This window comes from Saimiri boliviensis, chromosome 14, assembly GCF_048565385.1.
Source record: "Saimiri boliviensis isolate mSaiBol1 chromosome 14, mSaiBol1.pri, whole genome shotgun sequence".
Taxonomy (NCBI): domain Eukaryota; kingdom Metazoa; phylum Chordata; class Mammalia; order Primates; family Cebidae; genus Saimiri; species Saimiri boliviensis.
In genome coordinates, this window is record NC_133462.1 from 9,106,172 (window position 1) to 9,131,837 (window position 25,666).

General features: G+C 53.2%; 1 protein-coding gene across 2 annotated transcripts; it reads right to left on the reverse strand.

Moving 5' to 3' along the window:
* Nucleotides 1-797: 797 nt before the first annotated feature.
* NUCB1 (nucleobindin 1) lies at nt 798-24,970 on the reverse strand. 2 transcript variants are annotated; one of them, XM_074386093.1, is made up of 13 exons: nt 24,870-24,970; nt 24,167-24,312; nt 21,031-21,138; nt 15,170-15,302; nt 9,863-9,966; nt 9,057-9,242; nt 8,694-8,784; nt 5,007-5,065; nt 4,632-4,724; nt 4,468-4,560; nt 2,585-2,755; nt 1,943-2,078; nt 798-1,733 (listed from the first exon to the last, which is right to left on the reverse strand). In XM_074386093.1, the coding sequence occupies exons 1-13, from the start codon at nt 24,874-24,876 to the stop codon at nt 1,615-1,617; spliced, it is 1,446 nt and encodes a 481-aa protein (XP_074242194.1). In that variant the 5' UTR covers nt 24,877-24,970; the 3' UTR covers nt 798-1,614. The 2 variants fall into 2 exon arrangements, with proteins under 2 accessions (XP_074242194.1, XP_010349347.3); XM_010351045.3 differs by lacking the exon at nt 24,870-24,970 and adding an exon at nt 24,729-24,835.
* Nucleotides 24,971-25,666: the final 696 nt, after the last annotated feature.

A 25,666-nucleotide genomic window follows, 5' to 3' on the forward strand; every position in this document is an offset into this window, starting at 1 on the left:
CCCAGCACTTTGGGAGGCCAAAGCGGGCAAATCACAAGGTCAGGAGCTCGAGATCAGCTTGGCTAATATGGTGAAACCCCATCTCTACTAAAAAAATACAAAAATTGCCAGGCGTAGTGGTTCATGCCTGTAATCCCAGCACTTTAGGAGGCCAAGGCAGGCAGATCACGAAGTCAGGAGTTCGAGACCAGCCTGGCCAGCATGGCGAAATCCTGTCTCTACTAGAAATACAAAAAATGAGCTGGGCATGGTGGAGTGTGCTTGTAATCCCAACTACTCAGGAGGCTGAGTCAGGAGAATCGCTTGAATCCAGGAGGCAGAGGTTGCAGTGAGGTGAGACTGCACCACTGCACTCCAGCCTGGGCAATAGAGCAAGACTGTCTCAAAAACAAAACAAACACACCAAGAAAACACCAAAAATTAGCTACGCATGGTAGCAAACACCTGCAGTCCCAGCTATTTGGGAGGCTGAGGCAGGAGAATCGCTTGAGCTGGAAAGGTGGAGGTTGCAGTGAGCCAAGATCACACCATTGCCCTCCAGCCTGGACACAGATCAAGACTCCGGATCAAAAAGAGAGAGAGAGAAAGCTGAATCCCAGGTTTGGGTGTTCTGTCCTTGTGGCTGCTGAAGGGGCCCTAGGTGAAGGCTGCAGCCACATCGGGGCAGACGGAAAGATGCCACGACTAGGACTCACAGAAGTGATGTTGAATCAGATCTTCAAAGGTGGGGACTCTGGCAGGTGACGTAGCAACAGGGTTTTGGAGGGACCGGTATAGATACACAGAAGAGGGCCATGTTTTTGTTCCAGAACGTATATTTCGGTGGTACTGGAGCACGGAGCAGGAAGCAGAACAGTGTGACATGAGGCCGGAAAGGTGGGCGGGACCGGCCTCCAGGGGCTGCAGACGAGGCTGAGGGGCTGGGACCAGGTCCTGCAGTGGGGTCTGGGACCCTTCTGGGGCTGTGGGGAAGGGGCTGCGGTCCAGGAGGTCCAGAATAGGCTGACAATGAGCTGGCTGGAAGCCAGGGGCTTAGGGAGGCCTGGGCTCCTGGTATCAGGGTTCGCCAGCTCCACTGAGGATTCCCTACCTCTGGCACCCAGCTGTAGAGAGGACGCTGTCTTCGAGGTATCACTGGTCCCACAAAAGGTAGGGGAAGGTCTCGAGGGACCACCCCATGCCCCTGTTAATCAACCAGAAGCTTGGCCCGGAGCAGCAGGCAGGACTCCAGTAGCTGTGGGCATACAGGGTGCCAGGGCCACCACCCGGACAGCTGAGGCTGAGCCACCTAGGAACGCAGGCTTGGAGCAGACCCTCTTGGGACAGATGAGAAGGGGAGGGGGCTTCCCTAAGTTAAGCTGGTCACAGAGTGCCTACTGGACACAAGAGAAGGCAGGCCCCTCGGAGGACAGAAGGGAAGGACCACAGATTCAGAAGCTGTGAAAGTGGAGACAGGTGGACCCGGGGCAGCAGCAATGTGTGAAGTGCCAGCCCGCGCCCCTGCCCCAGCAGCCAACACGGTGCCGGCCCCCACAGAAGCTGACTGTGCCACTTCATCCAGCGCCATCAGCCGCCTTGGAGCATCAGGAGTCCAGAGGGTTGGGGTCCAGAGGCTCACAGATGCTGGGAATCTGGCTGGGGCACCTCAGCCTCAGGGGGCTGCTCAGGAACTTTCTTTTCCGAAGCGTCCACCTCCTTCTGGTCACCAGCTGGAGCTGGGACGGGTGCATCGTCTGGAAATGGAGGGAGGGAATGGTGGCACTGGACATCCCAACTCCGCCTCCCCCAGGCTCCTGGAGGCCCAGCCCCTCCTCCCTCAGACCCAGGAGTCCAGGTCCCAGCCCCTCTTCCCTCAGATCTGGGAGTCCAGGCCCCAGCTCCTCCAACCTCAGACCCTGGAATTGCAGCCCTGCAGCCCCTCCTCCCCAGGCCAGGGCCACACCTGTGTCTGGGTGGAACTTGAGCCTCCCCTCGGGGTCTGCAGCTGGAGCCTGGTGGCCTTGCTGCTGCTGCTGCTGCTGCTGCTGCTGCTGCTGCTGCTGCTGCTGCTGCTTCCGCTGCTCCATGTGCAGTACAGCCTGCAGGAGGTGGGGGTCGCACAGACAAGAGGGTGTGATGCTGGCATTGCAAGTGCTCGGGCTTCAGTCCCCACACTGAGACTTCACAGCAACCTGCTAAGTGGTCACTGGCCAATCCCTTCTCCATGGGCCTCAGTTTTTCTCTTTCATTGACAGTCAGGCTTAGTAATAGTCAAGGATCCAGTTCTCCCTCCCGTCATGGCGTGGGTCCTGCACTGGGACAGGGAAGCCCTCGCCCAGCTCTGGCTGAGTCTGTTTCTTCCGCTCCTGGGCCTTTCCCTCGTCACTTACAGCCTTACTGCCCTTATTTAACATGGCAACCACAGAGCTGTCAGAGACGGGAAAGCGTCTGCCCTTACTCAATATGGCGGCAAACACTTGAGACTCCCCCAGTGATTAACATGGTGGCCACAAGCCTTCCCAGCTTCTAGACACCCATGGGGACACAGACAAGGGCAGCCAGAGACTCAGCAGATGGAAATGGAAGCAGCTTCCCCTACTGTCACCTGCTGCAGCTCTCTCTTCTGAGCTTCCAGGCGGCCCTGGGACCGCCCTAGAGCCTCTGTCTCCTGGCTCAGGCGCTGGGCCTTGGCATTCAGCTCTGCCTCCCGGGCAGCCAGCTCCTCCTCGAAACGCCGCAGCTCCTCCTCGGTGTAGGCAGGGTGCATCTCCACTGTCTGCAGGGCGGGCACAGGGGCCATCAGGGCACAGGTCTAACCTCGGCCACTCACACTGGAGAGGGCTATACCAATGTGGGAGGTGTAGAGGAGGCTGGGAGGCTGGGGCCGTGCGCGTGGGCAGAGAGGCCCAAGTGGGAGATGGGAGTGGAATACAGACCGAGAGGCAAGGCCAGGGACTGTGGCTAACCCCTGTAATCCCAGGACTTTGGGAGGCCAAAGTGGGAAGGATCGCTTGAGGCCAGGAGTTCAAGACCAGCCTGGGCAACAGAGCGAGACCCTGTCTCTATAGAAAATTAGCTGGGCATCTTGAAAAAATATAAATAAATAAATAAATAAATAAATAAATAAAAGAGAGACCTAGATTAGCTGGAGCTGAGCCTAGGAATTCAAGGCTGCAGAGAACTATGATTACTCCACTGCACTCCAGCCTGGGTGACAGAGGAGACCCTGTCTCAAAAAATATAAATAGGCCGGGCGCGGTGGCTCAAGCCTGTAATCCCAGCACTTTGGGAGGCCGAGGGGGGTGGATCACAAGGTCAAGAGATCGAGACCATCCTGGTCAACATGGTGAAACCCTGTCTCTACGAAAAATACAAAAAATTAGCTGGGCATGGTAGTGCGTGCCTGTAATCCCAGCTACTCAGGAGGCTGAGGCAGGAGAATTGCCTGAACCCAGGAGGCGGAGGTTGCGGTGAGCCGAGATCGCGCCATTGCACTCCAGCCTGGGTAACAAGAGCGAAACTCCGTCTCAAAAAAAAAAAAAAAAAAAAAAAAAAAAATATATATATATATATATATATATATATAAATAAATAAATAAGAAGAATGACTCAGACGAGCTGGGCATGCTGGCATGTGTCTGTAGTTCCAGCTAATAGGGAGGCTCAGGCACGAGAATCACTTGAGGACAGGACTTTGAGGCTGTCATGGGCCATGATTACACCCCTGCACTCCTGCCTGGGTAGTCCCAGCACTTTGATAGGCTGAGGCAGGAGGATCATCTGAGGTCAGGAGTTCGAGACCAGCCTGGCCAAGACAGTGAAACCCCTTCTCTAAAAAAATACAAAAATAGGCCGGGCGCGGTGGCTCAAGCCTGTAATCCCAGCACTTTGGGAGGCCGAGGCGGGTGGATCACGAGGTTGAGAGATGGAGACCATCCTGGTCAACATGGTGAAACCCCGTCTCTACTAAAAATACAAAAAATTAGCTGGGCATGGTGGCGTGTGCTTGTAATCCCAGCTACTCAGGAGGCTGAGGCAGGAGAATTGCTTGAACCCAGGAGGCGGAGGTTGCGGTGAGCCAAGATCGCGCCATTGCACTCCAGCCTGGGTAACAAGAGTGAAACTCCGTCTCAAAAAAAAAAAAAAAAAAAAAATTAGCCGGATGTGGTGGCACATGCCTGTAATCCCAGCTACTCAGGAGGCTGAGGTGGGAGGATCGCTTGAATCCAAGAGGTGGAGGTTGCAGTGAGCTGAGATCGTACCACTGAGCTCCAGCCTACAAGACACAGCAAGACCCCGTCTCAAAAAAAAAAAAAAAAAAAAAAAAAAGAATGAAAGAAAGAAAGAAAAGAAACAAAGACCCAGAGAGGGGGGCACAGTGACCCAGGAGACTGGCTGGAGACCCAGAGGGAAAGAGAAGCGGCCTGAGACTCTGAAAGAAAGGTCGTGGCTAGAAGTTCAGGACCCCGAGCATCCCCAGGTCCTCACCTCCCAGCCCTCCCCGGCGTCCCCAAACTCCTTCCTCTGAGTGGATGCAAGGAACTCCTCCAGGGTCACGAGGCGGTCCTGGTTGGTGTCCACCTGGGGAGCCAAATAAGGGTGAGCGACAGAGCTGCGGCCCAGTCCTCGCCCCCACCTGGCACCTCCCTCACATTCTTCATCACGTGCTCCCGCATGCGCAACCGCTCCTCCTCCATCTCCCGCATGTCGTCCTCCTCATTCTTTGGGTCGTACACCTTCTCCAGCTGCAGGGACAAGCGAGAGGCAGCCGGCATTGAGGGGTCGCAGGCTAGCTCATTCCCAGCCTACTCCTTCCTCCTTAGACTCACAACCCGATAACTTCAACTCCCAGCAGTCCTTTGGGCACGCCAACATTCCTGGAAGCCAATTTTGCCCGCGGGGCTGATGGGAGTTGTAGTTTTCACTGAGCTCCCATCCAGGGGGATTTAAGGGGGCGGCTAAGAAGCAGCAAGTGGCTCGTCTGGGTGGGCATCCGTCTAGGTGCCCGAGACTTCTAAGATGCTCACCTCCTTGGTGAAGAGGGCCTCCAGTTCCTGCTCATCCAGGACACCATCACTGTTGATATCTGAAGAGAAGGAGATAGCAAGATATCAGGGGACCAAGGACGAGGCGCATCAGGTCCCAGGTGAAGAAATTTTCGGCCGAGGTGGAGTCTGTTATCAGAGGACAGGTAACTACGGGTCTCCCGCAGTGGAACGGTAGCCCTCAGGCTTTCCCACCCCACTAGGCCCGTTGCTAGGACCACTGCCTAGCAAGCAGGGTGCTGAGAATGAAACAGATGAGGGGTGGGATTTGCAGAAACATGCTTGGGTCACTGTCATGCAGGATTCTCTGGCCCTGGCATCCAGTGTTCTGGGCACAGAGTCAGCTCCAAGGTTATCAGGGACCTCTGGCTCCCAGAAAACCAGGCCAGTGCCAACTCCAAGTGCCAGGGGAGCCTCTCCTGCCAATACACCCCTCACAGCTGCAGGGCTCCAGGCTGAGTCGGCCACACTCACTGTCCTCACCACTGGCCCTCCTCCTTCTTCGGCTCCCTCCGATGAACACAACCTGCTCCTGTGGAGGAGGCCAGGAACCCTGATCTTGCAAATCCAGTAGATAATTTTCCACCTACACCTGACTTGACTTTCTGCCCTTGGCTTACAGAACATGATTCTGTTCTCTCTGGCTGCCCCTTTGCCTCCTTGTCCGGCTCCATCCTCTTCCTGACCTTGACATGCTAGTGCAGTGCAGGGCTCAGGCCTGGGGAACTGTTTTCTGTCTAAACTCTGGATCTGCGCTGTCCAACACCGTAGCCACTAGCCACATGGACTGTTTACATTCAAATTAAGAATAAAGAAAATGGCCTAATGTGGTGGCTCATGCCTATAATCCCACCACTTTGGGAGGCTAAGCCGGATGGATCACCTGAGGTTGGGAGTTCAAGACCAACCTGACCGACCAACATGGAGAAACCCTGTCTCTACTAAAAATACAAAAAATTAGCCGTGTGTGGTGGCACAGGCCTGTAGTCCCAGCTACTCGGGAGGCTGTGGCAGGAGAACTGCTTGAATCCGGGAGGTGGAGGTTGCAGTGAGTCAAGACCGCAGCATTGCACTCTAACCTAGGCAACAAGAGCTAACCTCCATGTCAAAGAAAAAAAAAAAAAGAATAAAGAAAATGTAGGGGCTGGGCTTAGTGGCTCATGCCTGTAGTCCCAGTACTTTGGAAGGCTAAGCCAAGAGGATCACTTGAGCCCAGAAGTTCAAAACCGGCCTAGAAAAGATGGTTAGACCCTGTCTCTACAAAAAAATATTTTTAAATCGGGCCAGGTGCAGTGGCTCATGCCTGTAATCCCAGTCTTGCTCTGTCGCCCAGGCTGGAGTGCGGTAGTGCGATCCTGGCTCACTGCAACCTCTGCCTCAGCCTCCCAAGTAGCTGGGAGTATAGGTGGGCGCCACCACACTTGGCTAATTTTTGTATTTTTATTTACTTTATTTTGTATTTTTAGTAGAGATAGGGTTTTGCCATGTTGGCCAGGCTGGTCTCCAATCCCTGGCCTCAGGTGACCCACCCGCCTCGACCTCTCAAAGTGCTGAGATTAAAGGTGTGAGCCACCACATCCAGTCTAGAACCTTCACTAACTCTAAGATGTATCTTTTTGTTCTTCTATTTTATCACCCTGAAATAGGGCTGCATCTTTTTTTTTTTTTTTTTTTTGAGACGGAGTTTCGCTCTTGTTACCCAGGCTGGAGTGCAATGGCTCGATCTCGGCTCATCGCAACCTCCGCTTCCTGGGTTCAGGCAATTCTCCTGCCTCAGCCTCCTGAGTAGCTGGGATTACAGGCACGCGCGACCACGCCCAGCTAATTGCATCTTTATTTTTATTTATTTGTTTATTTATTTTTTGAGATGGAGTTTCGCTCTTGTTGCCCAGGCTGGAGTACAATGGCGCAATCTCGGCTCACTGAAACCTCCGCCTCCCGGGTTCAAGCGATTCTCCTGCCTCAGCTTCCCGAGTAGCTGGGATTATAGGCAACTGCCACCACACCCAGCTAATTTTTCTATTTTTAGTAGAGATGGGGCTTCACCATGTTGGCCAGGCTGGTCTTGAACTCCTGACCTTAGGTGATCCACCCGCCTCAGCCTTCCAAAGTGCTGGGATTCCAGGTGTGAGTTATCACACCCAGCGTCTCTCTCTCTCTCTCTCTCTCTCTCTCTTTTTTTAAATAGAGACAGGGTTTCACTTTGTTGTCCAGGCTGGTCTTGGACTCCTGGGCTCAAGCCATGTTCCACTTTGGCCTCCCAAAGTGCTAGGATGACAGGTGTGAGTCACACCACCCAGCCCCGGATGCATCTTATTTTCAATGATACATTAGTTCAATTGGCAGCTTACGTAAAGCACTAGCATCGCTCATACTCTACAGTCTCTTGGAGTTAGTACAGTATGGTACGATCTGTGTGCCTAATCACCTGCCCTCAGAGGAGGTACTTTCTTTTATTGACAGCTGTATCCACAAGGTCTTGAGAAAGCTTGGTCCTTAGAGAGAGCTTAGTGAAGGTTTGCTGAATGAATGAGTGAGGCCTTGCTAAGCTCTTCTGACAGGCTGCAGATTCTGGGACGGGGTGCTGGGTATACCTGAGGGGTCTTGGCAACCCCAGGCCACGTTTCCAGAGAGGAAGAGACAGACTGAGGAGAGTGTGCCTTTGATCCACCATAGAGAAAGGGCTTTCCGCTGGGCATGGTGGCTCACACCTGTAATCCCAGCACTTTGGGAGGCCAAGTCGGGCAGATCACATGAGGTTGGGAGTTTTAGATGAGTCTGGCCAACATGGTAAAAACCCACCTCTACTAAAAATACAAAAATTAGCCGGGCATGGTGGTGCATGCCTGTAATCCCAGTTACTCGGGAGGCTGAGGCAGGAGAATCATTTGATTCAGGGAGGTGGAAGGTGGGGGTTGCAGTGAGCCAAGATCACACCACTACACTCCAGCCTGGGCAACAGAGCAAGACTATCAAAAAATAAAAAGAAGCCTGGGTGCAGTGGCTCACACCTGTAATCCCAGCACTTTGGGAGGCTAAAGCAGGCGGATCATTTGAGGGCAAGAGATCAAGACCAGCCTGGCCAACATGGTGAAACCCTGTCTCTACTAAAAATACAAAAAAATTAGCTGGGCATGGTAGTGCGTGCCTGTAGTCCCAGCCACTCAGGAGGCTGAAGTAGAACTGCCTGAACTGAGAGGCAGAAGTTGCAGTTAGCCAAGATAGCACCACTGCACTCCAGCCTGGGTGACAGAGCAAAACTCTGTCTCAAAAAAAAAGAAAAAAAGAAAAAAGAAAAAGAAAAAGGGCTTCCCAGGCTTCTGGAGGCCTGATTCTTAGGGAACAGCCCACTCCTATCGACAGGGCTCCCAGAGAGGACCAGGGCTTTTTCTGGGCTGCTATGGGAGGGAACTCAGGCCTAGCCAAGCCTGGTTTGCTCAGACAGTGGACACAGGGTGGTCCTTAGAACCCCGAGGTCTGGCATTTGCAAGAAAAGTGGCCCAACCCTTCTGTGCAGATCGTAGCCTTACAGCAGGGAGAGGCAGCGGCTCAGCTCTCTCAGCCTGACTGAGCCCTCCTGGGACAGACACACCCCTCTTAGCATTCAGGTCCCAGAAGGGTCAGAGTCTCAGGGTTCATCCTGGCTCTGGAACTCCCTCCCCACCTTACCATGCAGAATGAAGAAGGTCTTGGGGTTAAACCTGTTGGGATCCAGTCCATCCAGCTCCTCCCACACCTCTTTCAGCTGGGCTTGGCTGCCCTGTGGAGGGGAGAGCCAGGAGCTCATGAGCAAGAAGTCTGGATGCCACAGGATAAAACCAAATACCCCCTTATGCCCATCCAACAAACCAATCATCTCCCTCAAGTAAGAAAACTAAGAAAACTACAACTCCCAGCAGCCCCTGGGGCAGCAGGGTACAATAACAGGGAGTTTTTGCCTCTATGGCTCCTGGGAGTTGTAGTTCTTCAACTGCTTTCTTGTCTTGGGTTTGAGCTGGATGTGGTAGAGTCAGCACAAATGGGGGTCCTCACAGGCACGTTGACTTTGGGGTGCTCGCGGTGCCGGCGCTGTTGCTCTTCCAGCTTCCTCTCTGCCTCCTTTCTCTGCTCCTCTCCCAGTGACTCCAGATAACGCCGTCTCTCGTGTTCCTTAAGCATTTCGTAGCGCTTGAACTCTTCATGATGGGCTGCGTCATACTGGGCAAGGTCCCGGGTGGCCTGGGGAAAGGCACAGAGTCATTGCCTCTCTCCGCTATGCCCTGCCCCTGATTCCAGCCTGGAAATGGCAGGCCCTTGGCCCTGAACCTGGCAAGGGGCAGCCCCAACCTCCACCTGTCTTATGTCTCTTGTCCTGATGTGTCCCCCCAACCCACATTTTTTTTTTTGAGACAGAGTCTCATTCTGTCGTCCAGACTGCAGTGCAGCGGTGCGATCTCGGCTCATTGCAACCTCTGCCTCCCAGGTTCACGCGATTCTCCTGCCTCAGCCTCCTGAGTGAAACCTCCAACATGGTGAAACCCTGCTTCTAGTAAAGATATAAAAATTAGCCGGGTATGCTGGCATGTGCTTGTAATTCCAGCTACTCGGGAGGCTGAGGCAGGAGAATCACTTGAACCTAGAGTTGGAGGTTGCAGTGAGCCAAGCTTGCCACTGCACTCCCACCTGGGACACTCAGTGAGACTGTCTCAACAACAAAAAACTACCTAGCCCTCTGCCACCCTCCAACCTCAGAGACCACCAGCAGGCCTGGCAAGCCGGCTCACGTCCCAGACACTGTCCCTTTCTTCCTTTCTGCAAAGCTTCCCTCAATCCTCTACCTCTGGACCCACTCCCATTACCGTCTGGATCAGCAGTTCCAGGTCACGGGCCTCGAATGTATGCTGGTTCTGAGGGTCAAGGTGTTCAAACTGCTTCAGGAGATTCAGATGATCCACCTGTACATCTGGAAGAGAGGGAAGAGTCCAAATCTCAGGGAGTGTTCTTTCAAAACCCCCATCTTGGGCCAGACGTGCTCGAAAGAAGCCCAGAAGACAGGTTGAGCCTGGGGCAATCAAGGAGGGCTTCCTGGAGGAGGTGATCCCATGACTGACTCTGATGCTTATAATAAAAACTAACACGTACTGCATACTTACCATATGCCAGGCCATGCCCTAAACACTTTAATTGTATTAATTAATTTACTTTCCATAAAAACCTGACAGCATGGGCTCTATGATTATCCCCATTTTACGCATGGGAACACTAAGACTCCTTGAGGGATTGTGGCTTGTCTAAGCTACCAGTTAGCAAGTGGCAGAGCAAGAATGGGAACTAGCCATTGGATACCCAAAACCGTGACCCGCCACCATTTCCTTTTCTTCTTCTTCTTTTTCTTTTTTGGGGGACAGGGTTTCACTCTAGTCACCCAGGCTGGAGAGCCCTCGTGCGATCTTGGCCCACTGCAACCTCCACCTCCCGGGCTTAAGCAATCCTCCTGCCTCAGTCCCCTGAATAGCTGGGACTACAGGTGTGTGCCATCACACCTGGCTAATTTTTGTATTTTGGGTAAAGATGGGGTTTCAACATGTTGGCCAGGCTGCTCTTGAACTCCTGACCTCAGGTGATCTACACCTCCCAAAGTGCTGGGATTACAGGCGCAAGCCACCCGGCCAGCCACAACCACTCTTTAAAAAAACAAACAAAAAACACCAGAATTTTTGGTAAAGCATCAACCAGTCTTAGGGGTTACGTTGTGTGCTCCTAACTTCTTATGTTGAAATCCTAAGCCCTAGTACCTCAAAATGTGACCCGATTTGGAGACTAGGCCTTTGCAGAGGGAATCAGGTCAAGATAAGGTGATCGTGCCGGACTCAGTGGCTCATGCCTGTAATCCCAGCACTTTGGGAGGCCGAGGCAGGCAGATCAGGAGGTGGAGAGATCGAGACCATCCTGCCCAACATAGGGAAAACCCATCTCTACTAAAAATGCAAAAATTAGCTGGGTATGGTGGTGCAAGCCTTTAGTCCCAGCTACTCGGGAGACTGAGGCAGGAGAATCACTTGAACCTGGGAGGCAGAGGCAGAGGTTGTAGTGAACTGAGATCGTGCCACTGAACTCCAGCCTGGCAATAAAGCGAGACTCCATCTTAAAAAAAAAAAAAAAAAAAAAAAAAGACAGGGTCGTCACTTTACTGTGGGCCCTAATCCAACATGACTAATATCCTTATAAAAAGGAGAAATTTATGGCCGGGTGTAGTGGCTCATGCCTATAATCCCAGCACTTTGGGAGGCTGAGATGGGAGGATCACTTGAGCTCAGGCATTTGAGAACAGCCTGGACAACGTGGCGCAACCCCATTTCTACAAAAAATACGAAAATTAGCTACATGCGGTGGCGTGTGCCTGTAGTCCCAGCTACTCGGGAGGCTGAGGCAGGAGAATCACTTGAGCCTGTGAGGCAGAGGTTGCGGTGATCTGTGATTGTGCCTCTGCACTCCAGCCTGGGTGATGGAAGTGAAATCATATTTCAAAAAAAAATAATGGACCGGGTGCGGTGGCTCACACCTATAATCCCAGCACTTTGGGAGGCCAAGACAGGTAGATCACCTGAGGTCAGGAGTTTGCGACCAGCCTGACTAACGTGAGGGAACTCCATCTCTACCAAAAACACAAAACAGGACCATGCTTGTAATCCCAGCTACTCAGGAGTCTGAGGCAGGAGAATCACTTGAACTCGGGAAGCAGAGGTTGCAGTGAGCGCCACTGCACTCCAGCTTGGGCAATGAGAGCAAAACTCCGTCTCAAAACATACCCCAAAATAAATAATAATAATATTTTATTTATTTATTTATTTATTTATTTTTTTTTTTGAGACGGAGTTTCGCTCTTGTTACCCAGGCTGGAGTGCAATGGTGCGATCTCGGCTCACCGCAACCTCCGCCTCCCGGGTTCAGGCAATTCTCCTGCCTCAGCCTCCTGAGTAGCTGGGATTACAGGCACGTGCCACCATGCCCAGCTAATTTTTTTGTATTTTTAGTAGAGACGGGGTTTCACCATGTTGACCAGGATGGTCTCGATCTCTTGACCTTGTGATCCACCTGCCTCGGCCTCCCAAAGTGCTGGGATTACAGGCTTGAGCCACCGTGCCCGGCCAATAATAATAATTTATAAACAAAAAATAACAATAAAAGGAGAAATATGGGCCAGGCATACAGAGAGGGAAGATGGTGTGAAGACACGGGGAGGAGACGGCTGTCTGTAAGCCAAGGAGTGGGGTCTGGAGCAGACCCTTTCTCACATGCTGGAAGAGCCAGAGCTGCCAGCCCTTCACCCAGACTCTGGCCCGCAGCCCCTGGGCCAGGCAAGTTCTGTTGTTGAAGCACCTGGCCAGGGGGACTTGGCTACAGCGGCCTCAGCAAACACGTGCAGCCTGGCTCGTATGGGAGTTTCCGAGCGGTCAGGAAGGGGTAGGGTTTCCAGGCAGGAAGGAACAGCACATACGCCGTCAACACCACTTATTCACTGCACACACGTCTCCCCTGGCCTCTGGGGACCCAGGCCCGAACTGTGCCATGCTGGACCCAGAATGAATTGGCCCAGCCCCGCCCTAAAGCGGCCCTTGGTCAGGTGGGAGGAAAGACCACACACACACACACACACACACACACACACAGAGGCAGCTAAGATCTGGGAGACCCAGGCTGCAATGGAGGCCAAACACACACACACACACACACACACACACACACACACACACACACAGAGCTAGAATCTGGGAGACCCAGGCTGCAGTAGAAGACACACACACACACACACACACACACACACACACACACAGAGGCAGCTTAGATCTGGGAGACCCAGATTGCAGTGGAGGACACACACACACACACACACACACACACACAGCAGCTAGCATCTGTGAGACTCAGGCTGCAGTGGATGCAGCTCTGACCCTGGCTGAGCCCAGAGGTGCAACAGGCGTGCAGGACGCATGTACAGACTGAATCTCCAATTCATTATTGGTGCCGGGAATGTGTGTTGAGCCGCTATTCCAGGCTGACCCAGTGCTGGGCGCTGTGGTCACAGTAGGAATCAGATGGTGACAGAATCCTGCCTCTTGAAGTCCGGGCACGGTGGCTCATGCCTGTAATCTCAGCACTTTGGGACACCAAGGCAGGCAGATCACCTAAGGTCAGGAGTTCAAGACCAGCCTGGCCAACACAGTGAAACTCTGTCTCTACTAAAAATACACACACACACCCACCCACACACACACACACACCCACACACACACACACACAAATTAGCCGGGCGTGGTGGCAGGCGCCTGTAATCCCAGCTACTCAGGAGAGTGAGGCAGGAGAATCACTTGAACCCAGGAGGCAGAAGTTGCAGTGAGCTGAGATTGCGCCACTGCACTCCAGCCTGGGCGACAGAGTGAGGCTCCATCTCAAAAACAACAACAACAAAAACCAAAAGCGTTCTGCCTCTTGAGGATCCAGTCTAGAGAGAGAGAATAGGCCACCAAGGCGGGGACAGAATAATACCAAGGACACAAATCAATGTAGCCTCCTTCACGCAGGACAGCCGGGGTCGGGGGTCGGGGGGCTCCCTGGGGAGGTGATACTCCAGCCGAGACGGAAGCTCCACGGACCACGCGAAGAGCCCCGAGAAGGAATGTCACAGGACAGCGGGGTGAACGGGCAAAGGTCTCGAGGCTGCCCTCCAGCAATTTCTAAGAATGCTGATGCAAGAGGGTCAGGGGGCACAGGGAAAGGGCGGGGCCCGGCTGATCCAGCTCAAGGGATCCTGCCTCAGCCTCACATGTAGCTGGGACTATCAGCCTGAGCCCTCGTGTCTGGCTAATTATGAATTATGACAGTGACTTTTTTTTTTTTGAGACAGAGTCTTGCTCTATTGCCCAGGCTGGAGTGCAGTGGCATGATCTCAGCTTACTACAACCTCTACCTCCTGGGCTTAAGCAATTCTCCTGCCTCAGCCACCCAAGTAGTTGGGATTACAGGCGCGGCCACCACACCTGGCTAATTTTTATATTTTCGGTAGAGACAGCGTTTCACCATGTTGGCCAGGCCGGTCTTGAATGCTCGATCTCAAGTGATCCACCCGCCTTGGCTTCCCACAGTGTTGGGATTACAGGCATGAGTCACTGTGCTTGGCCATAATGATTTTTTTTTTTTTTTTTTTTTTTGGAGACAGTGTCTCCCAGGCTGCAGTGCAATGGCACAATCTCGGCTCACTGCAACCTATGCCTCCAGGTTTCAAGCGATTCTCCCACCTCGGGCTCCCGAAGAGCTGGGGTTACAGGCATGCGCCACCACACCCGGCTAATTTTGTATTTCTAGTAGAGATGGGGTTTTGCCATGTTGGTCAGGCTGGTCTCAAATTCCTGACCTCAGGTGATCTGCCCACCTTGGCCTCCCAAAGTGCTGGGATTAGAGGCATGAGCCACTGCGCCTGGCCATGATACTGATTTTTATTATTTATTATTTTTATACTGTATTTTTAGTAGGGACGAGGTTTTGCCATGTTGGTCAGGCTGGTCTAAAACTCCTGACCTCAGGTGTTCAGGCCGCCTCAGTCTCCCAAAGTGCTGGGATTACAGGCGTGAGCCACCGCGCCCAGCCCACCGATAAGAATTTTTAAAAACAACAAATGGGCCGGGCACGGTGGCTCATGCCTGTAATCCCAGCACTTTGGGAGGCTGAGGCAGGTAGATCACGAGGTCAAGAGATCGAGACCATCCTGGTCGACATGGTGAAACCCCGTCTCTACTAAAAATACAAAAAAATTAGCTGGGCATGGTGGCACGTGCCTGTAATCCCAGCTACTCAGGAAGCTGAGGCAGGAGAATTGCCTGAACCCAGGAGGCGGAGGTTGCGGTGAGCCGAGATCGCGCCATTGCATTCCAGCCTGGGGAACAAGAGCGAAACTCCGCCTCAGAGAAAAATAAATAAAAACAACAAATGGAAGCAGAATATAAACAAAGAGCATTGCAGTGTTAGTATTAAGTCATGCAATTTCCCATGCACATTTCACAGCAGGGAGGGAGGCCTGGCCTGCCTAGCACACCACCACCAGGAAGCCGGGAGCACGACACCCCTCCCCAGCCCTCCCTGCCTGCCCCTCCCGCCCTGCCCCTGCTCACTGGGCTCCTGCTGGGCATCCATCTTGGCCTTGAGCAGCATCCGCAGCCGCGACACCTCCTGTCGCTTGAGCTCATCCAGCTTGGTGCGGACGTGGTGGCTGACGAAGTCCAGCTCTCGGCTCAGCTTCCCGCTCTGAGGGGAGAGGAGACCCTGGTCCGCCTGGGGGCCCAGCAGGTGGCATGCCGGGTGGCCTAGGCCTGCTCTCTATCTTCTCTGACAGCTTCTTACAAGCTTTCTCATGCCCCAGACTTTTTTTTTTTTTTTTGAGACAAAGTCTCACTCCTGTTCACAGGCTGGAGTACAGTAACACGACCTGGGCTCACTACGACCTCCGCCTCCCGGTTCAAGAGATTCTCCTGCCTCAGCCTCCCGAGTAGCTGGGATTACAGGCGCCTGCCACCACACCCAGCTAATTTTTGTATTTTTAGTAGAGACAGGGTTTCACCATGTTTGCCAGGCTGGTCTCAAACTCCTGACCTCAGGTGATCCGCCTGCCTCAGCCTCCAAAAGTTCTGGGATTACAGGTGTGAGCCGCCGCGCCCGGCCCTGCCCCGGTCTTATACTGCCCCTTCCCTGCTTACAGTTCCCCAGCCCCTCAGAGTCTCCAAGGACAAGTCCCAGCCCCTCAGCCTGGTATTTGAAGCCCTGCCCACCTCTGCTGCTGCATGTCCCATTATGCAACAAATCACATGTTAAGGGCCAGGTGCAGTGACTCATGCCTGTAATCCCAGCACTTTGGGACGCTGAGGTGGGAGGATCACATGAGCCCAGGAGTTTGAGACCCACCTGGGCAAGATGGCAAATCCCTGTCTCTGGAAACAATAAAAAATTAGCTGCGGTTGGGAGCGGTGGCTCATGCCTGCAATCCCAGGACTTTGGGAGGCTGAGGTGGGTGGATCACAAGGTCAGGAGATTGAGACCGTCGTGGCCAACATGGTAAAACCCTGTCTCCACTAAATACAAAAAAACTAGCCAGGTGTGGTGGCATGCGCCTGTAGTCCCAGCTACCCGGGAGGCTGAGGCAGGGGAATCGCTGGAACCCAGGAGGCAGAGGTTGCAGTGAGCTGAAATTGTGCCACTGCACTCCAGCCTGGGTGACAAAGTGAGACTCTGTCTCAAAAGATAAAAAATAAAAGTAGCTGGGCATGGTGGCATGAGCCTGTAATCCCAGCTACTTGGGAGGCTGAGGCATGAGGACCACTAGAACCTGGAAGGCGGAGGTTGCAGTGAGCAGAGCACCACTGCACTCCAGACTGGGCGACAGAGCCAGACCTCATCTCAAAAAAAGGAAAAAAAGAATCCCCTGAGACCCCTCACTTCACCTCCAACTCTCTTTCTCACACACACACTGTGCTAAGTGCCTTCTCTGAGCTGACTCTGCTATGACCTGGCATTGTGTCTGGTTCTCAGTCAGAGCTGACGCCGCTACTTTCCTCCTCACAGCCTCCCAGGGCTCTCCAGTCCTCCTAGGACAAAGTCCCTCAGCTCAGCACTCAAGACCTTGCAAAGCCAGACACGGTGCCTCACACCTGTAATCTCAAACCTTTGGGAAGCAGGAGGAGGGAGGAGGATCGCTTGCGCCCAGGAGTTTGAGACTAGCCTGAGCAATGTAAAGAAACCCTTTACAAAAAATCAAACATTGGCCTGGCACAGTGGCTCACGCCTGTCATCCTAGCACTCTGGGAGATTGAGGCGGACAGATCACGAGGTCAGGAGTTTGAGACCAGCCTGGCCAACATGGTGAAACCCCATCTCTACTAAAAATACAAAATTAGCCGGGCGCGGTGGCTCAAGCCTGTAATCCCAGCACTCTGGGAGGCTGAGGCGGGTGGATCACGAGGTCAAGAGATCGAGACCGTCCTGGTCAATATGGTGAAACCCCGTCTCTACTAAAAATACAAAAAAAAGTAGCTGGGCATGGTGGCACATGCCTGTAATCCGAGCTATTCAGGAGGCTGAGGCAGGAGAATTGCTTGAACCCAGGAGGCGGAGGTTGCGGTGAGCCGATATCGTGCCATTGCACTCCAGCCTGGGTAACAAGAGCGAAACTCCGTCTCAAAAAAAAAAAAAAAATACAAAATTAGTTGGGCATGATGGCGTGCCCCTGTAGTCCCAGCTACGAGGGAGGCTGAGGCAGGAGAATTGCTTGAACCCGGGAGGCAGAGGTTGCAGTGCGCCGAGACCATGCCATTGCACTCCAGCCTGGGAGACAGAGTAACACTTCATCTCAAAAAAATAAAAATAAAAAATTAGCCAGGTGTGGTGGCACTTGCCTGTAGTCCCAGCTAATCAGGAGTCTGAGGTGGGAGGACCGCTTAGCCTGGGAGGTTGCAGCTACAGTGAACTGTGACGGCACCACTCAACTCCCCACATCGGCCTGAGTGTAACAGAGTGGGACGCTGCCTCTAAAAAAAAGCCCTGTGAGACTTGGCACCCACCCACCCTTCTGGCCTCACGTCCCCATCTTTATATCAGTCATAAGGAATCACCAACAAAAGTGAAATGCACCGGGCTGGGTGGAGCAGCTCATGCCTGTAATCCCAGCACTTTGGGAGGCTGAGGCAGGTGGATTGCTTGAGGTCAGGAGTTCGAGACCAACCTGGGCAACATGGAGAAGCCCTTCTCTAAAAAAATCACAAAAAATGAGCTGGGTGAGCCGGGCGTGATGGCTTAAGCCTGTAATCCCAGCACTTTGGGAGGCTGAGGCGGGTGGATCACGAGGTCGAGAGATCGAGACCATCCTGGTCAACATGGTGAAACCCCGTCTCTACTAAAAATACAAAAAACTAGCTGGGCGTGGTGGCGTGTGCCTGTAATCCCAGCTACTCAGGAGGCTGAGGCAGGAGAATTGCCTGAACCCAGGAGGCGGAGGTTGCGGTGAGCCGATATCGTGCCATTGCACTCTAGCCTGGGTAACAAGAGTGAAACTCCGTCTCAAAAAAAAAAAAAAAAAAAGAGCTGTGTGTGGTGACACGTGCCTCTAGTCCCAGCTACTCGGGAGGCTGAGGCAGGAGAATCGCTTGAACCTGGGAGGCAGAGGTTGCAGTGAGCCGAGATTGTGCCACTGCATCCAGCCTGGGCGACAGCGTGACTCAGTCTCAAAAAAAAAAAAAAAAAGGTACTTGCACATTTGTACAGTGTTCTGAAATGCCACCCCTGCCCCCGTACACTGACTTCTGTATCACAGACACCCCCAGCCAGGCACCCTTTTCCCGGAAGCCCTCTCTTGCTTCTCTGTCTGGTCCCAGTTCCTCTTTGGGGCTCCCCTAGTGCCCTCTGCTGTCTGTTTTTGCTCAGATTGCTTCATTGCAGTCACATGTGACTCACGTCTGTCTCTCCTGCCCATGGGGCACAGCCTTTGCAGAGGCAGCAGGATGAGGTGACTGAAGTCACAGTCAGAGTGACCAAAGCCAGTCACACGCCTCCTCTAATCTGGCCCAATCTGGCCCACAACTCACTGGAAAGACTTGACGCCCAGGAGGAAAAGCCACTTGCCCAAGATCCCCTGAACAGTGAGGATGGGAGGCCAGCTTCTAGCCTGATGACCACATTGCAGTCACTGTCTGCCCAGTTTGGGAGTCCCTGGGGCCTGGGTTCAAACCCCAAACTTGCACCAGCCCTTAAGTGACCCAGCACAGCCCTTTCCTGCTCTGCGTCTCAAAACGGGTTGGGCAAGGCATGGTGACTCACGCCTGTCATCCCAGCACTTTGGGAGGCCGAGGCAGGAGGATCACTTGAGGTCTGGAGTTCGAGACCAGCCTGGCCAACATCTCTACTTAAAAATAGAAAAATTCGCCAGGCATAGTGGCTCACGCCTGTAATTCCAGCACTTTCGGAGGCCGAGGTGGGTGGATCACCTGAGGTCAAGAGTTCGAAACCAACCTGACCAACATGGAGGAACCCCATCTCTACTAAAAATACAAATAAGGCTGGGTATGGTGGCGCATGCCTGTAATCCTAGCTACTCAGGAGGCTGAGGCAGGAGAATCGCTTGAACCCAGGAGGCGGAGGTTGTGGTGAGCCACGTCATATCATTGCACTCCAGCTTGAGCAACAAGAGTGAGACTCCATCTCAAAAGAAACACAAAACAAGCAAACAAACAAAAATTAGCTGGGCATGGTGGTGTGTGCCTGTAGTCCCAGCTACTTGGGAGGCTAAAGCAGGAGGATCACTTGGACCTGGGAGGTGAAGGCTGCAATTGCCCGAGATGGTGCCACTGCACTCCAGCCTGGGCAACAGAGCAAGACTGTCTCATACAAAACAAAACAAGACAAAAAACGGGCTGATGCCACTGCTACTGACTACCAGGGTAACTGACATTTATTGCAGGCTTATGATAAGCCAGGCCGCATTCCTGAAGTATGGATTATCAGTGATTTGCACAACCAGCTCTCACAATAGGGAGGTCTCACATATTAGCCCGTTTTCAGAGACGGGAACCAAGGTACAGAGAAGGGCAGCCCAACACAGCATCGGGTGGAGCTGAGATGGACCCAGCCCTGATCCGCTCTGCACCCTGCCTACCTAACTGCCCTCTCTGCTTCTGTTTTCTTTTCTTTTCTTTTTTTTTTTTAGACACAGTCTTGCCCTGTCGTCCAGGCTAGAGTATAGTGGCACAATCTCAGCTTATTGCAACCTCCGTCTCTGGGTTCAAGCAATTCTTCTGCCTCAGCCTCCCGAGTCGCTGGGATTACAGGCATGTGCTACCATGCCCAGCTAATTTTTTGTATGTTTAGTAGAGACAGGGTTTCACCATGTTGGCCAGGCTAGTCTTGAACTCCAGACATTGTGATCCGCCAGCCTCAGCCTCTCAAAGGGCCAGGATTACAGGTGTGAACCACCGTGCCTGGCCTGGCCCCTCTGCTTCTGATGTCACTTCCCAGGCACACGACCTTGGGCAAGCCAGGTGGCCTCTTGGGCCTCAATTTCCCCACTTGAACAATGGGAGGGGCTGGACTCAGTGGCTGTGCCTGTCCAGCATCCCAGGCCAGGTGGATGGGGACACATGAGGGTGGTGGGATTACAGAGAAGTTTCTATGAGTACTAGGGGCTACCTCCTGACCAGTCCCAGGCCCCGGGGCCCCTTGTGGGCAGAGGTGTTTGGAGAACTGTGGGCTGGGGACAGGCAGCCCCGTCCCCCATGGGGGACTCTCTGCATCATCTGCTCTCCTGAGGGGACTGGAGGTGCTGGGGCTCTGGCTCAGCCAGTTAGGGCGAGACCCAGGCCCACGAGAAGCAGAGGCCCTGCTACCAGGGTTTGGTGTCCTGCTCTGTGAAATGGGGACAATGACAGTGCTCCTTAGAGGCCTGACATGGAGTCCACAGAGACGTGAGGGACACCGGCGCCTCCCTTATTTTGAATTCTTTCTCTGTAGAAGGCACCATAGGCGCATTCTGTTAAAGCAACCCTTCCAGAACACTTGCTAAGGAGTGTCCCTGCGCTCTTCCAAACCCTTTACACATCTTCCTTTGGAAATTCCAAACCCCAAAATCCTTCCCTTACACATTTTCCCTTGGAAAATCCAAACCCAAACCCTGCGCGACAGGTTCTGTGATGACTCCCATTTTTACAGATGGGGAAACTGAGGCACGGTGAGGGGCGGCCCCATAGCTAGGAAGTGGTAGAGCTGCAGCTGAAAGTCTGCCCGTGGGGGTGTGCACTAACTACGTATTCTGTGTTCCCCAAAGCTCTTCCCAGCTTGTGATCCCAAGAAGCAACTTCTCCCGAGTCTCACTTTGGTGATCTCAAATACAGGCAGAGCTGGAGCCATGCGGCCCCCTTGAAGAAACCAGTCCTCTCCTGAACTCTGCCCTCCCAGCACGTGCCCCTCCCAAAGCCCCCATTGCCCGAAGCTGCACCTTGATGTCCTCCGCATTGGCAGCCTGTAGCTTCTCGCGGAAATGCCCATCTGTCTCCAGCACGTCGATGACCTCCTGGAGGTACCGGTGGTAGTACAGGCCCGTGTCCTGAGGCAACAAGGACAGACATAGCAGCCCCTGCTCCCACCTCCCCACCCTCACTGCTGTGACTGCTATGGCCTGCTCCCTGGGGCAGCTGCCAAGGGACTCAGTTTTTACCTTTTCCCACATCTGCAGCAAAGATGAAATGAAAATCAAATCAGTGAACACCCAGCCTAATATTGCTCAGAGTGGATGCTCAGAGTGGACATGACTTGTTGGGAAGCCATGAATCATACCTGTATCCATCCATCCATCCATGCATCCACCCACTCATCCATACATCCCACCCACCCATCTATCCACCCATCAACCATCCATCTGTCCATCCATCTACCCATCCATCCATCTATCCGTCCACCCACCCACCCATCCATCCATCCATGCATCCACCCACTCATCCATACATCCTACCCACCCATCTAGCCATCATCCATCTATCCATCCATCCATCCATCCATCCATTAATCCACTCATCCATCCATCTACCCATCCATCCATCCATCCATCTACCCCCCCAACCCATCCATCCATCCACCCACCCATCCATACATCTCACCCACCCATCTATCCAACCATTATCCATCCATCCATCCATCCATCCATCCATCTACCCATCCATCCATCCACTCATCCATCCATTTACCCATCCATCCATCTATCCAGCTACCCCCCGACCCATCCATCCATCTAACCCCCAACCCATCCATCCATCCACCTACCCATCCATACATCTCACCCACCCATCTATCCAACCATTATCCATCCATCCATCCATCCATCCATCTACCCATCCATCCATCCACTCATCCATCCATCTACCCATCCATCCATCTATCCAGCTACCCCCCACCCATCCATCCATCTATCCACCCATCTACCCACCCACCCATCCATCCATCCACCCACCCACCCATTCACCTATTCATCCATCCATCCATCCACCCACTCACCCATCCATCCATCTACCCACCCACTCATCCATCCATCCACCCATCAATCCACCCACCCACCCATCCATCTAATCACCCACCCATCCACCCACCCATCCATCCATCTGATCACCCACCCACCCATCCACCTATCCATCCATCCATCCATTCATTCAACGAACATTCACCAGGCCCCTATCATATGCCCAGCACTGTGAACAACACAGACAAAAAGTCCCAGGCCTCCTGGTGCCATCCCTGTCATGCATAGCTGGGTGGCCCTTTACTGTCCCTGGGCCTTCTTTGCTCTTCCTATGTATAAAACAGGCAATATGTCCTCTGCCTCCCAGGGCTGTGGTGAAAAGCAAGTAAGATAAATTGGAAAAAATAAGTAAGACGTGGTGGCTCATGCCTGTAATCCCAGTGCTCTGGGAGGCTGAGGCAAGAGGATTGCTTGAGCCAGGAGCCTGAGGCTGCAGTACATTATAATCACACCACCTCACTCCAGCTGAGGTGACAGAGCAAGACCCTGTGTTCCAAACCAAAAAAATTTTAAATTAAAAAAAAAGAAAAAGAAAAAGAAAAAAATGTCCATGCATGGTGGCTGATGCCTGTAATTCCAGCACTTTGAGAGGCTGAGGCAGGTGGATTGCTTGAGCTCAGGAGTTTGAGACCAGCCTGGCCAACACGGGGAGACTCTGTCTCTGCAAAAAGAAAAAAAATTAGCTGGGCATGGTGGCACATGCCTGTAGTCCCAGCTACTTGGGAGTATAAGGCAGGAGTATCAGGTGAGCCCAGGAGTTTGAGGCTGCAGTGAGTTATGATCCTGTCACTGCGCTCCAGCCTGGGCAACAGTGCAAGACTCTATTGAAAAAAAAAAAAAAAAAAAATTGGTCGGGCGCGGTGGCTCAAGCCTGTAATCCCAGCACTTTGGGAGGCCGAGGTGGGTGAATCACGAGGTCGAGAGATCGAGACCATCCTGGTCAACATAGTGAAACCCCGTCTCTACTAAAAATACAAAAAAGTAGCTGGGCATGGTGGCGCGTGCCTGTAATCCCAGCTACTCAGGAGGCTGAGGCAGGAGAATTGCTTGAACCCTGGAGGCGGAGGTTGCGGTGAGCCGAGATCGCGCCATTGCACTCCAGCCTGGGTAACAAGAGCGAAACTCCGTCTCAAAAAAAAAAAAAAAAAAAATTATTTACCTCTTTGCTAAGTCTCACAAGATCCCATGTGATCCACATAATCTCCCTCTCTCCTCCTCACTCTCCCTGTTCCAGCCACAGCAGCCTCCTCCACGTCCTCAACTTGCTCTGCGTTCTCCCACCACGTGGCCTTTGCTTGTGCTGTTCCCTCTGCCTCGTATGCTCTTCCCCTCACTTCCTCTCTTCCTTGCTCTTGACCTAACATCTCTCTCCAGTTCAGAACTCAGTGGCTCACACCTATAATTCCAGCACTTTGGGAGGCCAAGGCGGGCAGATTGCTGGAGGTCAGGAGTTCGAGACCAGCCTGGCCAACATGGTGAAACCCTGTCTCTAATAAAAATACCAAAACTTGCCAGGCGCAGTGGCTCACGCCTGTAATCCCAGCACTTCAGGAGGCTGAGGCAGGTGGATCACCTGAGGTCAGGAGTTCAAGACCAGCCTGGCCAACATGGTGAAACTCCATCTTAAAAAAAAAAAAAAAAAAAAAAAAAAATTAGCCTGATGTGGTGACAGGCACCTGTAATCCCAGCTACTCAGGAGGCTGAGGCAGGAAAATCGCTTGAACCCAGGAGGCGGAGGTTGTAGTGAGCCAAGATCGCGCCATTGCACTCCAGTCTGGGCAACAAAAGCAGAACTTCGCCTCAAAAAAACAAAACCAAAAACAACCCAAAGGTGTAACTGGGGAGTGAAGCAGATTTTCCACACCTGAGTCAGGGACCTGCAGTTTTTCACCAAGTCAAACCCCTGCGGCTGGAAGGAATGGCAGGCACAAGAAAAGCTACAACGGTAGGGCCAGGGAGTCACCGGAGCATCCACCTTAGGGCAATGGCGGTCTGCAGGAATTGTAGTTCTACTGCAATTCTTGCTGTCCACCTGGCTGGACAGCAGGATACGGCCACTCACCGGACTCTCAGTCGCAGGGGGCTCCTCCTTGCTGGGCACCCCTCGCTCCAGGGGGACAGCCAGCACAGCGCGAAGCAGGAGCAGCAGCAGCGGTGGCAACAGAAGGAGGGTTCCTCGAGGCCCAGAGGGAGGCATGGCGGCGTGCTCTGTGGGGGATGGAGAGGTGGATAACGCATAATGTCTGTCCCAAGCCTCTTCCTTCCCTGGAACCCGGAGTTCGTGCTCCCAGCGCCGCCCCCACTTCCAAGAATCAAGACACAATCATTTCGCTACCCAGGCCCCAGGATTCCAGGCCTCCAGCCTTCCCTTCCTCCGACACAGGAGTCCGGCCCCTCAGACCCAGGAGTCCCGGCTCCCAACACGCTCCTTCCTCCCTCACACTCAGGAATCCAGGATCTCGGCCTCCTCCTCCCCCAGACCCAAGAGTCCAGGGTCCCAGCCTCCGCTTTTCCCAGGACCTAAAGTACTGGCACCCAGTGCATCCTCCTCCCGGACCCAGTTTTCCAGCCCTCTGGCCCCCATCCTCTCTAGGACCCAAGAGTCTGGAACCCTGGCCTCTCACCTCTCCTTCACCGCAGAGGGCGTTTTCCAGGACCGGCAAGGACCTCCGGTGCGTTCTTGGTGACTTCCCCCTTGGGCCACGCCCACTTCCAACAGAAGCCCCGCCCCAGAGAGGTCTGATTGGTCTATGCTGGCTCCGTACCTTTCATCAAGGCCTTGCGGCCCCGCCCCTTACCGAAGTCGCTCGCATTTTCGTGAAAGCTCGCTTCCTTTCTCGGAATCCCAGCCTCTTGACGCCACGTTTCCTGCCCATGCGAAAACAGAGAGGAGGCGTTCAACTCCCTGCCGGCCGGGGGAAAAATAACTTCCGCCGGCATCGTGGCCCATTCGCCTCACGGGAGCTGTAGTTTTTCTATGCATTTTCGCCCCACGAAGTGCCTGCAAGTTAAGAGTAGTAGCAATTGCTGGCCGGGCGCGGTAGCTCACGCCTGTAAGGGCGGATCACCTGAAGTCAGGAGCTCAAGACCAGCCTGACTAACATGGTGAAACCCTGCCTCAAAAAAAAAAAAAAAAAAAAAAAAAAGAGTAGTAGCAATTGCATAGCTTTCCTTATGAATTTCTTTCTTTCTTTTTTTTTTTCTTTTTTTTTTTTTTGAGACAGAGTTTCGCTCTTGTTACCCAGGCTGGAGTGCAATGGCGCGATCTCGGCTCACTGCAACCTCCGCCTCCTGGGTTCAGGCAATTCTCCTGCCTCAGCCTCCTGAGTAGCTGGGATTACAGGCACGCGCCACCATGCCCAGCTAATTTTTTGTATTTTTAGTAGAGACGGGTTTCACTTTGTTGACTAGGATGGTCTCGATTTCTCGACCTCGTGATCCACCCGCCTCGGCCTCCCAAAGTGCTGGGATTACAGGCTTGAGCCACCGTGCCTGGCATCACAATTTTTTTTTAAAGAGATGGATGTCAGGCCGGGCTCAGTGACTCAGCGGGTAGTTCCAG

Excerpts from the sequence above, each read along its gene's own strand:
- NUCB1 (XM_074386093.1), bottom strand. Across the intron at positions 15,303-21,030 it reads CCAATGCGGAGGACATCAAG|AGCGGGAAGCTGAGCCGAGA; the intron begins GTGCAGCTTCGG and ends CTCTCCCCTCAG. Across the intron at positions 4,725-5,006 it reads AGGCCCTCTTCACCAAGGAG|CTGGAGAAGGTGTACGACCC; the intron begins GTGAGCATCTTA and ends TTGTCCCTGCAG.